The following is a 21,045-nucleotide window of genomic DNA, read 5'->3' on the forward strand; positions in this document are numbered from 1 at the left end:
CGAACATTCACTCCCAGGCCTATGCAACCTCCTCCTCTCTCATCTCTGCACAGCTCCGCTCAGGCTACATGTGCAGGAAGCACCTGCTCAGTGCACCTGCCGAGCTGTTGGTGGGGGGCGGGACTTCCCTTTCTTGGGGTCCCTGCAGCACAAGCAGACCTGCTGGCCTGGGCCCTCCCATAGCCTAAGGGATTACAGACACCTGAACTCAGAGTAGGCAGGTGGCTCCAAGAAGGATGAGCAGTGCCAAGGGACCCAGCCTGGACCGTGCGGTCACTGAGTCCTTCAAGAGGGAGAGATGTCCTCAAGTGGACCTGACCCCCTTGGGCACACGCCGGGCGTCCCTATCTTCCTAATGAGGAAGGGGCCCGCCTAATTATATCCCCCCTCCGCTCACATGGAAATGAGTTTGGATTTTCTGAGCCTACACCAGCTGGCTGGGGGGAGGCAGCCCAGAAGGCTGCTGGCTGGCTGGGGAGAGGAGGAGAAAGGAGCGGGAGGGGAGGGAGCCAGGCCAAGATGCAAAACCCCCGGTGTTCTCACGGGCAGCGCGATGGTGGGTGCTGAGTCCTCCGGACAGCTCGCTCACCGCCTCACCTCCTTCCTCCCTCTCCTCCCAAACCCGGACAAGCACCTTGCTCTCCGCTAAGAGGACTCCTCAGGGGGGTGGGGGAGGGTCCCCGCGAACAAGCCTATCGTCTGAGAATCACAGCCCGCCTCCTCGGGGTGCAGACCCCTGAGCCGGCCTCAGCGAGGAGGTGATCCCCGGTGTGTGTGTTGGTGGGGCGGGATCAGGCGCCCAGAGTGAGCCTCTCCGCCACTTGCAAGCCATTCCTTTGATGGAGTAGGGGGACTGGAGCGGAGGCCCGGGCTGGAGACCCCCTCCTGCCTTCACCCCACTCTGGTCGCCCGCCTCGGGTCCAGCAGGTGCCCGCGGGGCTTGGGGTGGTGCGGGGCGGGGGCGGGGCGGGGTGGGGTCAGGCATTGGCTCCGCCCCTGGCGCTGGGTTCTGCCTGCGGCCGGGCGCCGGCTCAGTGTCGGCTGCTCGCCGCTGTCGCTCCGGGGCCGCGGGATGACGCCTCCTCCGCCCGGACGGGCCGCCCCCCGCGCGCCGCAAGCCCGCGTCTGCAGCCTGCCGCCGTCGCCGGCCCCCAGCGGGCACCCGCTGCGGCTGCTGCTGCTGCTCTGCGCGGCCGCCGCCTCCGCCCAAGGCCACCCGAAGAGCGGACCCCGCATCGCCGCCGTCTGGAAAGGTAGGCGGCGCCGGGCGCGGGACGGACGCTGCGCGGGCGAGCGCCCGGGTGTGCGGCACCGGCGCGAGTGCGTGCGCGCGGTTCTGCGGCCCCGGGCCGGCCGCCGGGTGGCGTGGGTCCCGGCGCCCGTGTCCGCTGCGCGCACCGGGGAGTGCAGCACGGGGCGGCTTGGGGAGCGCGTAGCCCGGCCCGGCTAAGTCACTGCAAGTCCGCCCGCGGCGCCGGGGGTTGTGGGTCCCCGTCTCCCGGCCCTGAGCGGCTCTTAGCCCTTGAGGCGTGGCGGAGCGGGGTGGGGTGGCGGGTTCTGTGCAGGACCCTTCCCCTGCTGGCCTCCCGACCTCCTGCGCCCTCCTCCCTGGCTGCGGGGCTGTCTGCTGGCGCGCGGGGCTTGGACTGGGCGGGCGAGGGGGGCGCGGACCTCTCGGCGTCGCCGCCGCGCTCCGGCTGCGGGAACAAAGACCCCGCCGCTTGCCCCCGCCCCCGCCCCGGCCCGGAGCGCCGACCGGGCTGCTAGGGGGTGGGCTTCCTGCAACGAGCCCGGTTTGGGGTGAGGCGGGTGCTGGGGGCACCCGGGCGCCTTCGCCGCAGTGCTGGGACCGGCCGCTCCCCCCGCCCCACACCGTGCCCGCACGTGGCAGCTGTCACCAGAGATGGACGCGGGCGCGGGGGCAGTGCCCATCGGGTGGGGTGCGGCTACCGGGACCCCCCTCCCCACCACCAAGAGGCGGATCCGAGGCGGGGCTGCAGGCTCAGGCTGTTGTGGGTGTGAGAACCTGGCCGGTGGCAGGGGACCAAGGCTGGTGATACTCAAGAGTAGAACCCCCTGTGCCGTGGGACAGAAAGCCTACACGGGGGTGGGGGTGTGAGCTTGCTCCCCTGCATTGCACACAAACGCCCCCAGGCCCACCAGGCGGTGTCCCCAATTTTGGCGTCTTTGCAGGGACCTCCCTGTGGTGGGAGTGGTGGGGTTGCACGGGGGTAACCATGCCCAGCCGCCGTCCCCTCCCCCGCCCCGAGCCTTTTCTTTGGTACTTTGCAGCAACTGCGGAGTCCCAGCATTATCTGGGGCAGGTATTCTTAGCAGAGGGAAAAACCCACACATAGAAAGGGACCGGAGCTGCCGCAGCAGCCTCCCGTGGCTCAGGGATTGGGACTCGCCCAAGGTCACTGGGCAGCCAGGGAGTGCGCTGGGCCTGCAGGGGCTGCCTTCCAGCATAGGACAAGGTCTTGAGGCTGAGGTGAAGGAGCAGCGGCTGATGGTTCTCCCACTACAGAAGAGTGTCTGGCCAGGACAGTGGGGGAAGCTGGAGCATGCTTCCCCCAGCCTCCCCCAGCTCTGGCCCAGGCTTCCTCTGCAGCATGGGCACCTCGCCTCCATCCCCTTTAGCCTTGTCTTGGACGCCACAGCCCTTGGGACAAATGCCACTACTCAGTGTTCTGGAATCTCCCTTTGCTACTATCTGCTCTCCTCGCTAAGGTCCTGCTTCCCCCTCCCTCCCCCTCCTCCTGCCCCTAACACACACACACACACACACACACACACACACACACACACTCTTAATGCACACTCACCTCTTAGCACTTTAATGCACATACTGGGCACTTAGTCCCCACCCCAAAGCTACTTTCCACTTTGCTGAGCCTCCAACTTAGCACCATGCCTCCACCAGCCCCCACTTCAGGGTTCACTGCTATGATCATACAGGCCATGCCCTCTGCCAGCTAGAACCCTGTGGGCTGGGGTCCACCATTCCTAGCTCACCAGTTTTATCCGAGGACAGTCTGTGTCTGCCTGCACCAGTGCCAGGTATCCCACTGGCCAGACAGCCCCTGCCATTCACCTGCCACCCGGGGCCACCAGCTGGTGACCGGTGTGCCCGGCTGACAGCTGCCTCCTGTCTCCCATGGGTTTAACACATGGCAATTGGACAGGAATGGACCAGAGTAGGACAGACCCTGGAGTGGAGGCTGGTGAGGCTGCCATCCCGCCCCGGGCCCGGTGTCATCCTGGAGTCCTGTCCACTGCTGCGTGGCTGGGGCATGGCAATGCCGAGGCTGTAGGGGATCCTGGAGCTGGAATAGGAGTGGAGAGTGAGCCCCAGAAAGAGAGCAGCCCAGCAGGCACTGCAGGAAAGGGGCTTCCTGGGACAGGGCCAAAGCTGGGCGAGGATGGACTGGATACAGAGAACATGCCTGCACAGACTGCTGGGCGTCCTTGAACTCTGTACCTGGCTGTGACCCTCAGGGTACCAGAACAAGCAGGGGTATGGATGAGACACAGATGTGAAGGGGTGTGTGTGTGGTCCCAGCCCCCCAGCAGGCTGAACACTGCAAGTTGGCATGACGCCCTCCCCACTCCAGCAGCGAACATTTGCAGGAGCTGGAGAGGCCAAGGAGTAGTTGCTCACTCTTTTCCAAGATCAGAGGTGAACCAGCCTGAACCCAGGCTGCCACTTCCACCTGCCAGGCTGGTTTTCCCTCTCTCTGGCCCAGTGAAACAACAGGATGTTATTGTTGACTTGGTGGCCCTGCTGGGGAGCCATGCTGGGGCCCCTCGCTTGCTCCCCAGGGCAGGGGCCTGCTGTCACCACCTCCCAGAGGAGGAATGAGGTCACAGCTGGGGCTCCCCTGGTACCAGCATTTCCAGTGGAAATCCTTTGCCAGCCTGGGAACTTTGATGTAGTCATCACCTCCGAGATGAACACCCCCTGTAGAATTGAAGCAGAAGGGAGGATGGGGGCAGGTAATCCCCAGGAGGAGAGGGGGTTTCCTAGGCTGGCAGTGATGTCACCAAGAGCTTCCTCCTGCGCTCAGGGATGTCTCAGTTCTCCCCCCCATGGGGAAGCTGTGGAGCAGGTGGCAATGGGTTATACTCCCACAAAAGAGTGCCAGCTCTGGGCTGTGTGACTCTGGCCAAGTCCTTGCCTTTCACTGGGTCTCTGTTTCCCCAAATGTCCAAAAAGGGTCAGAGGAGGGCTAATTTGTTCTCAGGCCTCGCTGTCCCTGGGTGGCAGGGGAGCACTGGTGGGGACTGCTGCAATCTTTGAGAAGATGAAATGCAGGAGAGCAGGGCGGTCCCTGGAGTTTTCTCTCCTGGGCCCAGTGTCGAAATGGGTTGGAGGAAGTGGCTTGTTTTTGGCCTGCGGCTTCTGGGGTGGACCTGCTCACGCAACAGACATTTGCAGGGGGTAGTCCTTGGAGACTGTTGAATGTGGACAGAGAGATGGGGAGATAAACCCAGCAGTCCTAGAGCAAGTGGCCTTGAGGGCCAGGGTAAGTGACCTGCCCGGGCTGCTGGCTCAGGGCACCTTTTGGAAGAAGCAGTCAACTGACATGGATAGGGGTAGGAATCAGCCTGGCTGTAGGAAGAAGGGGGGAGGGGAGGATAGGAGAAAGATCCACCAGTCACGCCCTGAGACCCCAAATGTGGCAGCTGGGATTCCGGAGAAGAGCCAGCGTGTTGGTGGGGGGGGGGGGGGGGCTCATGAAGACCTTGCCCTAGGGCCTGTGTGGGTTTCTCTGCAGGAAGGACATCTGAGCTGGGCCACCTGTCCCCTGCAAAGCAGCCTCTTGCTGGGTTGCGGGAGGGACCCAGGTGGGCAGGAGAGGCCTGTCCAGAGGCAGTAATGCTAGAAGTGGGGGGAGGGGGGAGTAATTGCAGCTTCCAGACCAGGACTGCCCCACTGACTCCTGAAGGCGCCCACCCCAATCCCCCTCTGCAGAGCCCCTCCCGCACCCCCTCGTCCACCTGCTGGCCTGCTGGGTGGGGCAGCTGCCCTTCCTCTGACCAGCTTCCCCTTCCTGCAACCTTGACCTCTTTGAGCATGGGTGGCTCTGTCTCTAGGAGGAAAGCAGATCCCAGGCAACTGGGGGAGGAAGGGGAACCAGGAGAGGGCCAGGTAGGCTGTGAGGACGTGGATGGTGGAGTCTGGCCCTAGGCTCCTTTTTCCTGCCTCACAGGAGGCTGACCACTCGTTCTGGCTTGTGCCGGCAGCTACAAGCCTGACAAGTTTCTCTTTCTTCCGTTTTTTTTTTTTTTTCCTGCAGCTGGGCCCGGCTGCCCCAGAAGCTGTTTTCCTCTTCCAGGCTGGGGCAGGACCTTTGACCCTTTGACCCACCTGCCTTCAGAAGAGGCGGGACTTCCTGACCTCCCAAAGGAGTGGCTGTCAGGTGGAGGGGTCTTGGTGGAGTCGGGGGAAGGCAGCTATCCTGGCCTCAAGGAGACAGCCCAGAGAAAGCTTGGGGAGGGCCCGGAGGCAGCGGCCCTTGTGGAGAACAGGGCCTTCCTCTTTCTCTACCTCACCTGGGCCACAAGGGCTGGCCCTTCCCCAGCCTCCGTGGCACAGGGAAGTTCTCCAAGCCCTTGTCTCCTCCTGACCCTGGCCCCTCTAGTCCTGTCAGCCCTCCCTCTCCCAGGCTATCCTGGGCATTCCTGAGCTGTCCTGCAGGAGGATGTGGCTCTGCAGGCCAGCCGGCAATTGCCTGCTGCACCGCCGTATCCCATTCCATGTGATTTTCAGTTCCTCCGTGTCACCATCTGCAGTGACCTCAGCATGCTCAGGACAGACGTCAAAGATCAACTGGGCCAATCACACACCCACCCCGCAGCCGGAGACACTGAGGCCAGCCGATGACGGAGTCTGGTCCAGGTTCCCCTGCCTGACAAATAGAGCCAGGAGGCAAAGCTGAGCCTTGCCCCCTGAGCCTACTGCAGCTCCAAGCCCTTAGCCTCTCCCTGAGTTGGCCATCTTGGGCTAGGGACCCCTCATGCTGCCTTGGAGCCATGCCAGCAGCCTCGGCTGCCCTCAGTCTCCCCCTCAGACACACACTTTGGCTGGTCTCTGCTCTTGGTGGGGCAGGGCTAAGTATGTGTGTTTGAGGGGGGGTTAGGTTGATCCGTGTCACGGCTGGGGCTAATCTGGGTTTAGCCGTCACGGCAGCTCCGGATTAGACTGATCCTGCTGCGCCTCCAGCACCCTTGCTCCCAGCAGGGCCCTGGGCCCCATGCCAGCGCCCGGAGACCCCTCGTGGTGGAGGGCTGCCAGCCCCGCTCCGGAACCCAGACAAGCCCTGGAAGAAGGAGCTGGAGGAGTAGCCAGGACTGTGCCGACACAGCTGGGACAGGTGCAGTGGTCTGGAATCCTTCCTGGAGCCAGGGATTTAGGCTGCATCTTCAAGGACGGGCAAAGTCCACATGTTCAGAGATAAGAGGAAGAAAGGCCTTGCCCGGGGGTGGGGGTAGAGGGGGTGGGCACCTGCTGAGATGGGCACCTGGGAGTCACCATGGGTTCTTGAGCTAAGGAGCCAGGGAGCAGAGCGAATGTGTTTTCACCCAGGGCTGGGAACACAGCTGGGCGGGAGCAAGCAAGTGCAGGCGGTAATGCCCGTCCTTTTGGTGGTCAGTCTGGACCAACCACACCGTGGTTTTTTTTTTTTTTTTTGTAGCCTGGAAAGAAATATCCCTGGAGATATCCCAGTTAGTCACACTGGGCAGGGCTGTGAGCTGTGCCCCCACATTCCTGCTTACACCCCTGCACTTCTGGGTGTCCTGGGTGGAGAACAAGGCTTCTCTGGCCAACTAGCCTCTCCTTTAGCTGCAAGGAGAGAAGCCTCCAGGGGCACTCACCCCAGCCTGACTTGGCTGGTGTTGGGGCCCCCCCAGGGTTGGAAGCATGGAATCAGCTGGGCGGAGTCAACCTCCCTTCTAGCTGTGTGCCTCGCTATTCCTATCTGTCAAAATGGGTGTGGGAAGAGAAGCCACCTTGTGAGAAGTGCTTATAAGGTATCTGACACGTAGCAGGCGCTGTGTGGGAGTCAGGTCGCCAGTGTCATCTCTGTTTTGGCATCTCTGCTTCCTCTAGTAGGCCATGCCCTTAGCTGCCTGTCCTTGCATTGTCGCCTCCTAGGCTGGGCCAGGCTGCCTCCTGTTCCTCACCGTCTCCTTGCCTCCAGCCCTTCTTCTTACCTCCAGAGTGGTTGTTTTGTGCCCTCTCCCACACCGCTGCCTTGGCTCTGGGCCCGGGAGCAGGTCCTTACATCTGCCCACCTTCTGCCACCAGCTGACCTTGGTCATTGTGACTTGGGGGTTTTAGCGGGAAACTGCTGGGCTGAAGCGCTGGCAGAAGCTGGACAGGACCTGGGATCCCTGACTTTCCTGGGTCCTGCCAAGGCTCCCCCGCACCCCTGCCAGGCTTGCTGTCTCCTCTCCCCCAACACACACTGCCCCTTTTCTGCCCACCCCTGAAACTCAGTGGCACAGAGAACTGGCCCTTGGTGGCTTGGAAGGGACTTTGTCATCGCGTGTGTAAATGGAGGGGATGAGGGATGTAGACCTGGTCATGTAGTCTGACCAGCGATTCACGGGAGACAGAAGAGGGTGGCAGCTTCCTCTGCCTTCACCTTTGCCTCACATGCACCTGACCCAGACCTGCTGTGGGATTCCACCTAAGAATCACTGTGGACCCCAAACTTGGGCTTGGAGAAGGACCAGCCCCACTGCATCCCTGGTCCACAGGAAAGGAAACTGAACTCAGGAAGACCCAGTTCCTCCCCCACGTCCCGTCCTGCCGTTTGGTTAAGGTCATAGCAGCCTCCAGTGGGCGTTCCCAGCCCCAGCTTGCTCCTCCCTGGATCTTGAAGGCCAGTCACCTGCCCTGGCAGCTGGTAGCCATCTGGAATCTGGCCTTGCCTGGTGCTGCCAGGACCCTAACAACAGCTGTGATCTTCCTTCTGCGCTGGCTGGAGCCACCCCAGAGTGCTGGGTGAATGAGACAGTGGCGCCCCGCCCGCCAGCTCTGACGGACACCTGCTCTTGCATGGTGACTCACCCCTCTGGGCCTGATTTGGTCTGGCTTGGGAGCCCAGGGTCCCACCTGGTGGCCGGGTGGGCAGAGATGTCCTTCAGGTGTCAGTGATTTGTGGCAGCTAGGAGGGAGGGAAGCTCAGAATGAGGGGTGACGCAGTGGGTGTGAAAAGGGGCAGAAAAAGAAGCACGTGGAAACAGAAAACTCTCAGGAAAAGACTGGGACGGGGAACTAAGCTTCTATCCCCTTCTCCTGGAAGATGGGGCTGGACCCTTGGCTGTTTACTGCAGGGCCAGTGGCACAGCCTCCATAGCCTCAAGCCTGCTCAGCTCGGCGACTGTTCAGCTGCTGTCCCTTCCTGTAATTCCCAAGGGTGCCGTGTACTCCAGGGCCCAGGTTGGGCCTTCCCTGTTCTATTGTGAGGCAGGCCTGGCTGGGACCGGATATGCCCCCACTTCCCCTCTTGCTCTCCCAGCTGACCTTGGCTTGCTCTTTTGCCTTCTTGTAATTGGAGGCATTTTACACTGGACAGCTCACATTCCATCCAGCCTTTGGCACCCGGAGGTCAGTGGGTTAAACCAGAATGTGGGACCCCACCCCTGGTGCCCCTGCTGAGGGCAACACCCCCATCCCACCCCTCTACACACATACTAGGATTGTCCTCCTGTGTCTCAGTCATCCAGGATATGGGACCAAGTGGTGACAGCACACAGAGTGAGTCAGGAAAGGAATGATGCCCTACGAGGCAGACCTGCTTGGGGACACCTGTCCTGAACACTTGGTGGCTGGAGCAGGGATGGGGAGATTGAGCCCCCAAAGCAATCAGGCCTGATTCTTTGCCCGGGGACCAGAGGGCTCCTAGGGAACGCCCTGGCTGGAGGTAGCGATGCTGTGTCTGAGGGAAGCGGCTGCTCCCTAGCCCTGCCATGCCATGTGACCCTCACGCTGGCGTGGGCCTGGGGCCATAGAGCCCAACCCTGGACAGAGCAGTCCGCATGTGCTGAGAGAGGCCTGGCTCGCAGTCACATGGTGGTGAGGTGGGAGGGCCGGGGTAGAGCATGGGGGAGGAGTTGTCTTGTGCCTGGCCTGCCCCAGGGGCCATGTCCTCCCCGTGTGCCCCTAGCCCCCTCCTCTGCCCGAACCCCTGGTTATTCTGGGAGCTTTTAGCTACCACTTAGTCAGCCACTAATGCGTCAGGCTGGGGAGTGAGGAGGGGAGATGCAGTGCCAGACGGTGGTGGTGCTCCTTTTAGCCAAGCTAGCGGGATAGGATGGGGAAGCCAGGTGGAGGAGGGGGTGCTTCCTGCTCCCAGGCCCCTCCTCCTTCTCCTCCTTAGGACACTGACCGGCAGGGGTTGCTGTGTCCTTGGACTGGCTCCCCTCCCCCACTGTGCCAGCAGCCCCTACCCACCGTCCCAGTTCTTCAGTTCTTCTTGTTAGGATGCAGCCTCTGTCTTCTGCACCTGCTCGGCCGCCGCCGTCAGCTTCCCTGCCTCACTCAGGAATTCTTCCCCGGCCCATCCAGCTTTCATCTGCCTGCGCATGTCCCTGGGATGAGGCCCCGGGATGAGACTGGCCTGTGGCCTTGGCCATGGTGGGCACTGGCCATGCTCAGCCTCTGCCCATACAGAGCCTTGAAGGCTGCCTCTCCCCACCCCCTGCCTAGGTCCAGCTCTCCTCCCCGTGTGGGTCCAGCCGGAACCCAGCACCCTTGGGCCCTGTGGCTTGGTGCTGCCTTCACTTCCAGGCAGCCCTCCTGCCCCTGAGCCCCCAGCCCCCGCTCCTGCCAACCTGCACAAAGCATCTTTTCATGCATTCATTGGGTGCCGCGGCCCCAACGCTTCCCAGCACAATCAGGCCCTTTGAGGGCCCCCCGGCAGAGCGGGAACCGGGCTGGGGCTCAGATGGAGAACGGGCCAAAGGCTTGTCCCCGGGCTGAGCTGGTGCCATCCCCTCACCCTATGCCCATCACTGGACACACAGCACTGGGAGGGGCCAACGTCAGAGGTCAAGGCTGGGCTCCTGATTGCCCTTCCTGCATATTAGGACAAGCAGTTCCTGCCTCCCGCATTGAGCCAGTGGGGCTTGCAGGTCCACAGAGAACTGTTTAGGTCCCCGCACTGTAGCCTCCTGCTGGCAGCCAACGGCCAGCAGCCAGCAGCCCTCACCCTCCCTGCATGTCCTTGGCAAAGACTTTGAGTGGCCTTGGGGTCTGCAGGATGATACCCCATCAGATTCCATTCCCACGGCAGAGCGGTGCCTCCCCCATCGCACTGGACTGCCCTGGGTAGGACTGCTCTCCTCCGTTTGATACCCCTGCGACTCCTGCCTCTCTCCCGTGGGCAGAGTTGCATGTTGAGTCCCTCCAAGGCCTGGGTGCAGGTGCAAGGTGTGGGGGACCACACGACCCAGGTGGTTGCCGAGCTTAGGCTTTCATAGGGTGGGGACTGGGGAGACTGTGGATCTCGGCCCTCAGCCCAGTGTCTCTGGATGTAGACTGGAGCCTTCTGACCGCGGAGCTGCGGGCGCAGCAGGAGGGGAACTGGGGCTGCAGGCTGTCTGGATCCAGGACGCGCTGCGGGTGAAAGAGGAGCCTTGGGCGCTGAGTCAGGAGGACCATGTCTGCCTGCGGGCTGTGCTGCTGACCCTAGCAGGAAGGGCAGGAGCAGAGTGGCACCCAAACCCGGCCAGCCCTGCCCAGGGCCACAGAATCACTGCTGCCCTACACAGCTGGGGCAGATGGGAGGCTTGGGCTGCCGCAAGCAATACTGCCCACAGTCGGCCAGCCCCGAGGGACCAGGCCAGCTTGGACCATGAACTGAGTTGGCACATTGGTTGGTTGGGTTAGCCTGTCCCATCTGGAAGTTTGACCTTGGACTGAACATGTCCCACGGCGGGGGGGTTGAGGGGAAGGAGGGCGGGGTGGTTGCTCCTTGAGTGGAAGGAGGTGTGTTTGCAGCCCTGACCTGAGCCAGCGACTGCTGCCCTCTGCTTGGGTAATGTTGCCACATGCTAGCCGCCCCGAACTTTGTTGCAGCTGTAGATGCGGTGATCAGAGAGGAGTTCCGGGCTGAGGCCTGGCCTAGGCTGATGGGGTTTGGGGGGGCACAACCACAAGTCTCCCATCCCTGTAATTTGGCCCTGTGACCAGGACAACCTCAGCGGGGACACTGGAGATGAGACATATCCTCTCCCAGGGCTGCGGTGCGAGGGGCGGTGGCTGTAGACTTTCCTTTTTGAGCTCTATTGTCCCGGTCTCTGGGAGGCTGAAAGAGTCAGGAGAGCCTCAGGCGCTCCGGGGGTGGAGCCAGGCCAGTGTGGGCTGTGCCCCTGGGAGCACGGGCTGGGCCCCTGGGAGCACCAGCTGTGTGGTTTGGGCCCCACCCCTGACCTGCCTCTGTGTGCCTCTGGGGCTGTGTCTTCCTTGGCTTCTACTCTCTCATCTGTGAAATGGGAGCAAGTGGGTGTTTAGATTCCTGCCCAGCTCTGATCTTGTGCCCACTAACAAGGGGTGCAGCGTGGGCTGGGGATAGGGCATGGAGTCCTGGTGACCTTGGCTGCTTGTTGCATCTCTGGAAGGAGAGGGAGGTCTGTTAGCTGTGGAAGTTCCCCCTCAGCCCCTCTCCTAAGCCTAAGAATCCCAGATGATCAGGGATGGAGAGAGAGGCTGTTCCTCTACTGGGGAGAGGTCGTGGCTGGACCCTGCAGGGGAACCCCCCTATTTCTGCCAGTGGCTCTTGGCATCCCAGTGAGAGAGACCCTACCTGGGCAAGCCCTGAGCACCCAGCACAGGCAGTGTCCGTGTACCCCTGGGGTAGGAAGGGAATGGATATCCCCCCACTTGTCTTCCTTGGGGCCAAGCCTCATCGCTTCTACCTCTGGTCTCCTCCCCAGGCCGTGCAGGGCAGGATTGGCTGGACTTTGGCCAGACGGAGCCACACACGGTGCTCTTCCACGAGTCGGGTAGCCCCTTCGTGTGGGTGGGCGGACGTGGCAAGATCTACCGCTTCAACTTCCCCACGGACGGCAAGGACGCGTCCGTGCACACGGTGAGCCCGGGCCCCGCTGCCCGCCTCCTGCTTCCCCTGCCCCCCTGGGAGTTCACACACCTGGCCAGGTAGTGCTGTGGATGCTTGAGCTGTGCCTTGGCTTGGGTGCTCCTGGATGATTCCCTCTCTTCTGCTGCTTTGTGCCATGAAGGACCGGGAGAGTGAGGCCACTTTAGCTTGGGCCTGTCCTGTGGTTGCATGGAAGGCACTTAGGGCCCCTTGTGCCTGGCTGAGTGGCCTAAAGTCCCCCTGTCCCCTCCTGCCAGGTGAACATCAGTTCCTCCAGGGTGTCCTGCCAGGACAAACGGGTGAGTGGAAGGGAGAGGAAGGGAGGTAGGGAGGGAGGGAACGAAAGGCCCCCGGGAAGGGGAGGATTCCCCCATCCCACCAAGGATCTGCCCCTGGGAGCCTCAGGCAGATGAGAGCAATTTTGGTCCACACTCTGAAGGGACGGCCCATGGAATCTGTTGCACCTGCTCCCAGCTGTCCCATGCTGAGCTACCTCAAGCTGGGCTCACCGGGGCCACCAACCCCCAGATTCTCTGTCTCACTACCCTCCCCCTGCAGGACTGTGAGAACTTCATCACGCTCCTGGAGCCACGTAACGATGGGCTGCTTGCATGTGGCACCAACGCCCGGCGTCCCAGCTGCTGGAACCTGGTATGGAGGCCCCGTCCAGACCTGCAATGATCTGCCCATGTCAGGATGGGAAGGGGCTGGGGACTCCAAGGCTTCAGAATTCCCAGGAGGATGAGGCCCCTGGCTCCAGGACAGCAGGGGTGGGGTCACATGGCTCTGATGCCTCACCCCTATCCCATCTCTGCAGGTGAATGGCTCTGTGGTGCCACTTGGAGAGATGAGAGGCTATGCCCCTTTCAGCCCAGATGAGAACTCCCTGGTTCTATTTGAAGGTAGGCCAGGATCCCCCTCTCTGGAGGGAGGGTGAGGGAGGGGTGCACGTCCTTACTCTCCACCCCTGCATCCCAGGGGATGAAGTGTACTCCACGATCCGGAAGCAAGAGTACAACGGGAAGATCCCTCGGTTTCGGCGGATCCGGGGTGACAGTGAGCTATACACCAGCGACACTGTCATGCAGAGTGAGTCAGGCTCCAGTTGAGCCAAGTTGGACAAGCTGCTGTGGATGCTCAGGGCAGCAGTGGGGGGCCTCCTGGAGGGCTGGTGCCCAGTGAGACGGGTGGGGAGATGGGCATACAGCTTGCACAATCAGCACCCTTGCAGGGCAGACATGACGGGGGCAAAGGACAGAGCTGGCTGGGCTGGGAACCAAGGAACAGTGGAGGAGACCAGAGGGCAGGTGTGACGCAAGGAGTCCCAGGCTGCAAAACAGGCACCTCCAGACCTGGCATGGGGTCCCCTGGAGCCTGAGTGTCTCCCTTGGTTGAGCTCATATTAGGGTTTCCCGTGCCTCGTTCCCTACCCTCCCTCATTAGGGCTGTGCCAATTAGGCAGCAGTGACATGGGGGTCCTTAGGGAGCTTCCTGGGCCCCAGGCATGAAGTCATTGCTCCTGGGCCGCTGAGGCCTTTGCGGGAGTAAGGAACAGCACTGTGGGTGGAGCAGAGTAGCAGCCCCTTAGGGTTTGGTGCCTGGCGTTCTGCGTTGTTTCCAGGTGTGCTCAGCCCTGAGCCTGGGTTGTGTGGGAGTGGGGATGTGAGCATAGGGTCAATGTGGGTTCCCAGAGGTGGCCTCTCGGCCTCATGCCAGTCTGTGTCTCTGACAGACCCACAGTTCATCAAAGCCACCATTGTGCACCAGGACCAGGCCTATGATGACAAGATCTACTACTTCTTCCGGGAGGACAATCCTGACAAGAACCCTGAGGCCCCTCTCAATGTGTCCCGCGTGGCCCAGCTGTGCAGGGTGAGCCTGTGTGTGACTGTATGTACTTATGTGTGCACAAAGCTGGGTGCATGTGTGAGTATGCATGTAACCGCATATGTGTGTGTGCATATGTGAGAATGTTGGTGCATATGTGTGAGCATGTAACATCATGTGCCTGTGTGAGTATGCCTGTGTCTGTGTGTACAGGTGTGAGCCTGTGTGTGATAGTCTGTGCATGTTTGAGTTTGCATAGGGCTATGTGTGTGTGACAGTATATATGAGAATATTTATGTGGCTGTGCATATGAGTGTGTATCTGACAGCATGTGCATGTGTGAGCACATGTGTGAGTGTGTTTGTGTGTGTAAGGAGTACATGTGACAGTGCATGTGTGTGAGCATGTTCACACACATGGCACGTGTGTGTACATGCAAAAGCATGGTGTGACATGAGTGTTGAGTGTTCCACTTAAACCTGTATGCTGTGCCATATGTGAGTGTGAGTAGACACATCCATGTCTGAACCATCTGCTGCTGTGTGGGGACCCAGCAGGCTCACCAAGGCTGCCCCTCCATGCCCCATGCCCGGGGTCAGCCTGGCCCATCGGCTGGAGCCTGCCTCACCTGGCAACCTGGTGCAGGTCACCCCTGTCCCCAGCCAGCCCTCCTCCAGGGACTGGCATTGCTGGCAGCAGGTGCCCCAGGCATGCAGGTGCTAAGGGCGTCCCATTTGCTGGTCCTGTAGGGTGACCAGGGTGGCGAGAGCTCGCTGTCCGTCTCCAAATGGAATACCTTCCTGAAGGCCATGCTGGTGTGCAGCGATGCCACCACCAACAAGAATTTCAACCGGCTGCAGGATGTCTTCCTGCTGCCCGACCCCAGTGGCCAGTGGAAGGACACCCGGGTTTATGGGGTCTTCTCCAACCCCTGGTGAGTGACCCTGCTCTGAACTCTGGGCCCAGGTGGTATGTGGGCCATGCTGAGCAGAAACCACAGGGTCTGGGGTCAGGTGTGAAGCACGCACTCTTGCGAGTCTGCACACGTGGGAGTGTGAACATGTACCAAGTACACATGTGTGACTGCACTTGTGCCTGTCTGTCCTGCTGCTGCCTGCATGGGTGTGCTCAGATGGGGGGCTGGGTCCCAGGAAAAAGCTGCAGACGCCCTCCCGTGGGTGGGTGCCAGGTGCTATCACACCCGCATGGGGCCTTGCCTGTGCCTGATAATTCACACTTCTTAATCGCTCTCATTGATTGAAAACAAGGCAGGCTAAAGTGCCAGGTGTGTGGGTGAGGTGATGGGGGGTGTAGGGGACCATGTTGAGATTCTCATCTATGGTTTCTGGGCTTGGCTGGGCTGGGGTCCTGGGGGGCAACACCCAGCCAGCAGACCTAGTATGATCACTGGGGACCAGAGCAGGGCACAAGGGGTGAAGCTGGAAGGTTGTGTGTGTGCCCATGTGGCCCAGGCCAGCCCAGCTGAGCAGGATGCTCTGTTCCCCTGCAGGAACTACTCGGCCGTATGTGTGTACTCCCTCGGTGACATCGACAGGGTCTTCCGGGTGTCCTCTCTCAAGGGCTACCACACGAGCCTCCCCAACCCCCGGCCTGGCAAGGTGAGCCGTGATGTGCAGCTGGGTCCCACTGTAGCCCCCACCCTTGGGTGTCACTCCCACCCCTGCCTGTCACACACTGCTCAATCCACTGACTCGAGCTGCTGTCCTTGCAGTGTCTTCCGAACCAGCAGCCGATCCCCACAGAGACCTTCCAGGTGGCTGACAGCCACCCTGAGGTGGCTCAGAGGGTGGAGCCCCTCGGGCCCCTGAAGACGCCGCTCTTCCACTCCAAGTACCACTACCAGAAGGTGGTCGTGCACCGCATGCAGGCCAGCCACGGGAAGACCTTCCACGTGCTGTACCTGACCACAGGTGAGGCCACCCCGGGGTCCCTGCCTGACGTGAGAGCTGCGGAAAGTGTGCAGCCTACCAGATTGGCAGAGGCGTGAGGAGGCGGGAGCTGGTGTGTTTGTGTGCTTGTGCAGGGGTCAGGCAGGGAGGGCTTCCTGGAGGAGACATTCTAGAGTGAGAGAAAGGCACATGCCAGAAGTGTCTGGCACCCGAGTGGAGCTGGGTGCAGCTTGGACCAAGAAACAGCTGTTGGAAAGGGAGATGGAGAGTCAAGATGGGAGACCTGGGGGGGACCTGGACCCTGGGGGGTGCTATAGGTTGATGCTGCCAGATTGAGCAGGTAAGAGGACTCTGGTGGGGCACCCACTCCTCCCTGGGGCAGCTGGGTGGGCTGCGTGTCCACTGGGCATGCAGGAGCCAGCCTCAGCTGGGTTTGTAGCCACACTGCCAGCCCCAGATCAGAGGGGATCCCGGGTACAGGTTCAGAAGAGGCCATTGTGCACCTCGGGCTGCACAGGTCAGGTCCCAGGTACTCTCTCAATCACCCACCCCCTCCCCCATCCACATATACACCCCACACCGTCTGACTTTCTGTGGGTGCTTCACCCTGCCAGCTAAGGCTGGAGCCCTCAGCCCTGCACCCCCGGGCCTTGGTGTGACTCCTGCAGCCATGGGAAAGGAGGCAAGACTTGAGTCAGGTGCTGAGACCCCCACCTCTTTGCCCAGGGGCCCTGTCCTTGCTTTACACTCACCGCAGGTGTGGTGGGTGACTGAGGATTGGGGGACTCCAAGGAGTGGTGTGTGGAGTGGTGGGGGTCACGCAGAGTCACTCTGGGGGCCCTGGGAACCCACACACTTCCTGCCTGTGCACCTGGCCAGTGCACTCAGTGCCCAGGGAAGGTGCTTGGTGGTTCCTCCCACCCCCCACTCCGCCCCAGCCCAGGGAAATTGGCTATAGCCTCTGGAACTGCTAGGGCCAAACAGGAAGCTGAAGTTTCCTGAGCCCAGGAAACGCTTGTTCCTTTGAGCATTGCCAGGGGCGGGAGGCTGTTCCTGGGGGCAGTTTGGGGAAGAAAGTGCCAGGCAGGATGTGTGTGTGTGTGTGAAGGCAGTGTCCCTGGCAGGCAGTCATCTGACTGCTTTCAGAGAGCAGGTGACAGTCAGGGAACAGTCAGGGAAGTTGGAGGGGGAGGGAGGGAGGGAGAGTCTAGAAATTAGGGCAGCAGGGAAGGGGGCTGGGAACACCAGGGTCAGGATGCCCAGTGAGTCCCTGACGGTTACAGACCCGGACATGGTAGCAGGCAACCACCCAGGCTGGTGCCTGGGGACCTTGAGGTGGACCCTGAGGTCCTTCTCAGATCTAAGATTGTATCAAAACATTTCCCCTGCTGTCCCCAACTGGCTGCGGTGTCCTAGAGCCTGGGAACAAATGAAGGTTCTAGATGGGCATGGGAGAAGGGCGTTGGTGGGACAGGGGGCCATCTGAGTGAGGTTGATGGCTTATGAATGGCTAGGGCCATTCACCCATGGGTGGATGGTCACTCAGCTGTGGCAGGTGCACCCCGCTTATGTAAGATCATCCTCACCCCACCTCCACAACCCAGGGAAATGGGGGAGGGGCAGCAGGAACTCTGTGCTGTCTTTGCAAGTTTTCTAGAAATCTGAAATTATTCCAGAATTAAAGATCTATTTAAAGCAATGCACCTTCTGCGTCGTCTTGGGAGCAGGTGGGAGGGGATGGGATGGCTGGAGAGAAGAGCTGAGGGGCGAAGAGGGGGTGGTGTTCTGATGGACCTGGACACACCTTGACCTTTGCCCTTCTCTACTCTGTGGGTGGGTACAGGTGCCCTAAACTCACCTGAGCCCCTTCTGGGGGGTTCTGGAGATGGCCGCTGTGACCTGGCTGCCCTCGGGTTCCCTGCCCCTGCCTCCTCCACCAGTCAGGGTTTCCTTGGAACTCTCAGCCTAGCTGAGAGTCTGAATGCAACCAGCTGTCTTGCCACGTGGCAGGACCAACCCCTTCCCACCGCCCACTAACCTTCTGTCTGATCCAGACAGGGGCACCATTCACAAGGTGGTAGAGTCGGGGGAGGGAACACACACCCTTGTCTTCAACATCATGGAGATCCAGCCCTTCCACCGAGCAGCCCCCATCCAGGCCCTGTCGCTGGACACCGAGCGGGTGAGCCCCCCTCTCCCGCTGACCCCTGTCTTGAGGCTTCTGTGTGTGTGATGTGTGTGTGTCCTTGTGGGGGGACCCCTGACCTAACCCCAGCCCTGCACCTTGCTTCTTCCAGCGGAAGCTGTACGTGACCTCACAGTGGGAGGTGAGCCAGGTGCCTTTGGACCTGTGTGAGGTGTATGGTGGGGGCTGCCATGGCTGCCTCATGGCCCGAGACCCCTACTGTGGCTGGGACCAGGGCCGCTGCGTTTCCATCTACAGCTCCCAGCGGTACGTTGTGGATCAGGGAACGTGGTGGTGGTGAGGGGTATGTGGCAGAGGATTGCAGGAATGGGGATGGAGTTGGTGGGCTGGTCCGAACTTCCTGTCTGCTGGGGTGCAGACTGGACCAGGGAGGGGCTGGGCTGAGCCACCCCTGGTCTCCTTCCCACCCTAGGACAGTGCTGCAGTCCATCAACCCTGCTGAGCCACACAAGGAGTGCCCCAACCCCAAGCCAGGTAGGCAGCCCCAGGGACACACAGCCTAGAGGGGTCGGATGCGGGAACCTGGAAAGAACAGGAAAGCAGGTGGGTTAGGGTGCCCCATATTCCCTTAGAGGCCCCCTTCTTCCCTGATGGTCGGTCGCCTTCTCCTCCCCCTCCCCCCAGACGAGGCCCCGCTGCAGAAGGTGTCCCTGGCCCGGAACTCCCGCTACTATCTGAGCTGCCCCATGGAGTCCCGGCACGCCACCTACTCGTGGCGCCATGAGGAGAGCGTGGAGCAGAGCTGCGAGCCGGGCCACCAGAGCCCCAGCTGCATCCTGTTCATTGAGAACCTCACGGCCCGCCAGTACGGCCACTACCGCTGCGAGGCCCAGGAGGGCTCCTACCTGCATGAGGCCCAGCACTGGGAGCTTCTGCCCGAGGACCGCGCCCTAGCTGAGCATCTCTTGGGCCACGGCTGCACCCTGGCCACCTCCCTCTGGTTGGGGATCCTGCCCACACTAGCTCTAGGCCTGCTGGCCCACTAGAACCTCTAGGGTAGGGAGAGGGCTGGTGGGGAGTGGGAAGGAGGTGCCGTGTGGCTTCCCCAGTCCTTGTGGTGGACTTCTAGAAAAAAATCTGCTCCTCAAAGGCTGCCCAACCACCTGAGAGCTCCTTGCCTGCTGCTGCTGCATCCCCTAGGGATGGATGAGCCCACCGCCCCCCATCCCACCCTGGGGATGTCCGGCTGAGCCGCAGGCGGCTGTAGGATCCCATGTGGAGAGGGGATGGCAGGGCGGGGGTCCTGGAACATAAGGCAGTGACCTCAAGACTGCAGCACGATAAGCCGGGAACATTTCTCAAAAGCTTCTTATCCCTGATCCAGGGCAGCCATGCCCCCAGCCAGCCCCTGGCCAGGGAGCCGGGAGTGGAAGGGACAGTGGGGGACCATGCCTCGTCCTGAGGCTGAGGCCTGGGTCCCTCCGGACCCCCTTCCTCCATTGCCTGCATCCCCTGTCCCCCTAACGGCTGGGTGACCAGCCTCTCCTGCAGACCGGGCCCTCTTGGCCCAGCCATGGGGTCGTGCCGACCGCCGGCCGGCCGCCTTGCATGTTTATTGAAGGATGTTTGCTTTCCGGACGGAAGGACGGAAAAAGCTCTATTTTTATGTTAGACTTATTTCATGTATAGCTACTTCCGACTGCATCCGTATGAAAAATACCAAAATCCCTTGCTGGGGGTGGGGGGTGGGGGCCCCGGGGAGGAAGTTGGGGGTGGGGTAGCGGATTCTCCACTCCTCCCCATCTGAGGCTCCCCAGGTCAGGGTTGAGGGGGGATGGGGAGTGGGGTGGGATGAGGGTCCAGAGACGCAAGTGGGTTCAGGGAGGGTGGCAGGTGCTGGCCCAGCCCTGGGAACTTGGACCCAGGGAACATTGTCCGGGCCATTCCTTCCGCTTCCCTTCCCCCACCAGGAGAGAGGTGGTTGTGGACCGGGTCAGATGAGGAAGACAGAGCGGGACGGGTGGAGAGAATGAGACCCTCAGTCAGTCGGTCGGTGTTGCAAACGGAGCCAAGTCCTCAGCGGGAGGTCCCAGGACTCTGCCCTTGGCGTTGGGGGTGGGGGGGCAGGGATTGCCTCCCTACCCCTGGGCCCCCTTCCCCAGGGGCTGCGCTTCCATGCTCCTAACCTCCCACCTTCAGCTCAGGACATGTCATAACTTAAGCTAAACTGTGAAAATTCCGTGGGGACGGCCCTGTCCCACCCCTGTCCCCACCCCCTGGGCCCCCAGCCCTGTCCATGAATTTCATCCGAGAGGGTGGGCCATCCTCCAGCTGGGTCTGGCCGCCCAGGGCTGGGCCCGGGGACTGGCGGCCTTCCAGCTTCGGCCCCTGCATCTCTTCTCAATGCACTTTAATAATGTAACATATTACTAATAAACGAGCTATTTATTTACCCCTGCCTCTTGTTTGCTTTGAAAAAGGAGGTGGGTGGAGGGAATGTCCCTGATTGGAGAGGGTGAGGGTGGAGCCCAGGATAAGAGGTGACAGAAGGAACTGAGGCTGGGTCCTCAGGCCTGGCTGGCCCCTGGCAGAGTAGGGGTCTGGGCAAGGGTTGTGCAGGAAGGAGAGCCAGGAGGCCGATCATGGAGTAGCGTGTGGGGGGGGGGGGGAGCCCAGTTACCCACCAGAGCGTCTCCCCTGCCTGTGGTGGCTGTGTTTCTGAACAGTCACAGCTGGGTGGACATATGGCACACCTGAGACCGCTCCCCTCTGCGTCAGAGCCCAGCTTCCGGTGGACCCCCCAGGACTGGAATTGCACCTCTCACTTCTTTCCCCACATTCCACCAGCCAGTACCTAGCTGGCAACAGGCAGAGGGCAGAAGGAATGGCCAATGGAGCAAAGGTGACACCCCTGGACTGCAGGGTGACCTCCAGGGAGATCACACACACTTCTTTGTCCTGGGCCCAGGCTGGCTGGGTGGGAAGCTGTGTGCATCCAGGCATGAAATGAGTTCATGTAAATCTCATGTAAATGAGGGTAGCTGGGAGG

At 61.3% G+C, this 21,045-nt stretch overlaps 1 protein-coding gene across 3 annotated transcripts; it reads left to right on the forward strand.

Annotated features, from left to right (window-relative positions):
• Positions 1-1,033: 1,033 nt before the first annotated feature.
• On the forward strand, positions 1,034-20,448 carry SEMA7A (semaphorin 7A (John Milton Hagen blood group)). Of its 3 annotated transcripts, none has more exons than XM_040969208.1 (14): positions 1,055-1,253; positions 11,950-12,104; positions 12,371-12,412; positions 12,672-12,764; positions 12,931-13,015; positions 13,092-13,202; positions 13,846-13,985; positions 14,690-14,874; positions 15,451-15,559; positions 15,673-15,871; positions 17,905-18,032; positions 18,148-18,302; positions 18,469-18,530; positions 18,681-20,448. In XM_040969208.1, the coding sequence occupies exons 1-14, from the start codon at positions 1,073-1,075 to the stop codon at positions 19,040-19,042; spliced, it is 2,007 nt and encodes a 668-aa protein (XP_040825142.1). In that variant the 5' UTR covers positions 1,055-1,072; the 3' UTR covers positions 19,043-20,448. The 3 variants fall into 3 exon arrangements, with proteins under 3 accessions (XP_040825144.1, XP_040825142.1, XP_040825143.1); XM_040969209.1 differs by having other exon boundaries at positions 11,959-12,104; XM_040969210.1 differs by lacking the exon at positions 12,371-12,412 and having other exon boundaries at positions 1,034-1,253.
• Positions 20,449-21,045: the final 597 nt, after the last annotated feature.

The sequence above is a fragment of the Ochotona curzoniae genome, unplaced genomic scaffold (assembly GCF_017591425.1).
Source record: "Ochotona curzoniae isolate NIBS_2020 unplaced genomic scaffold, NIBS_Ocur_1.0 scaffold_4701, whole genome shotgun sequence".
Taxonomy (NCBI): domain Eukaryota; kingdom Metazoa; phylum Chordata; class Mammalia; order Lagomorpha; family Ochotonidae; genus Ochotona; species Ochotona curzoniae.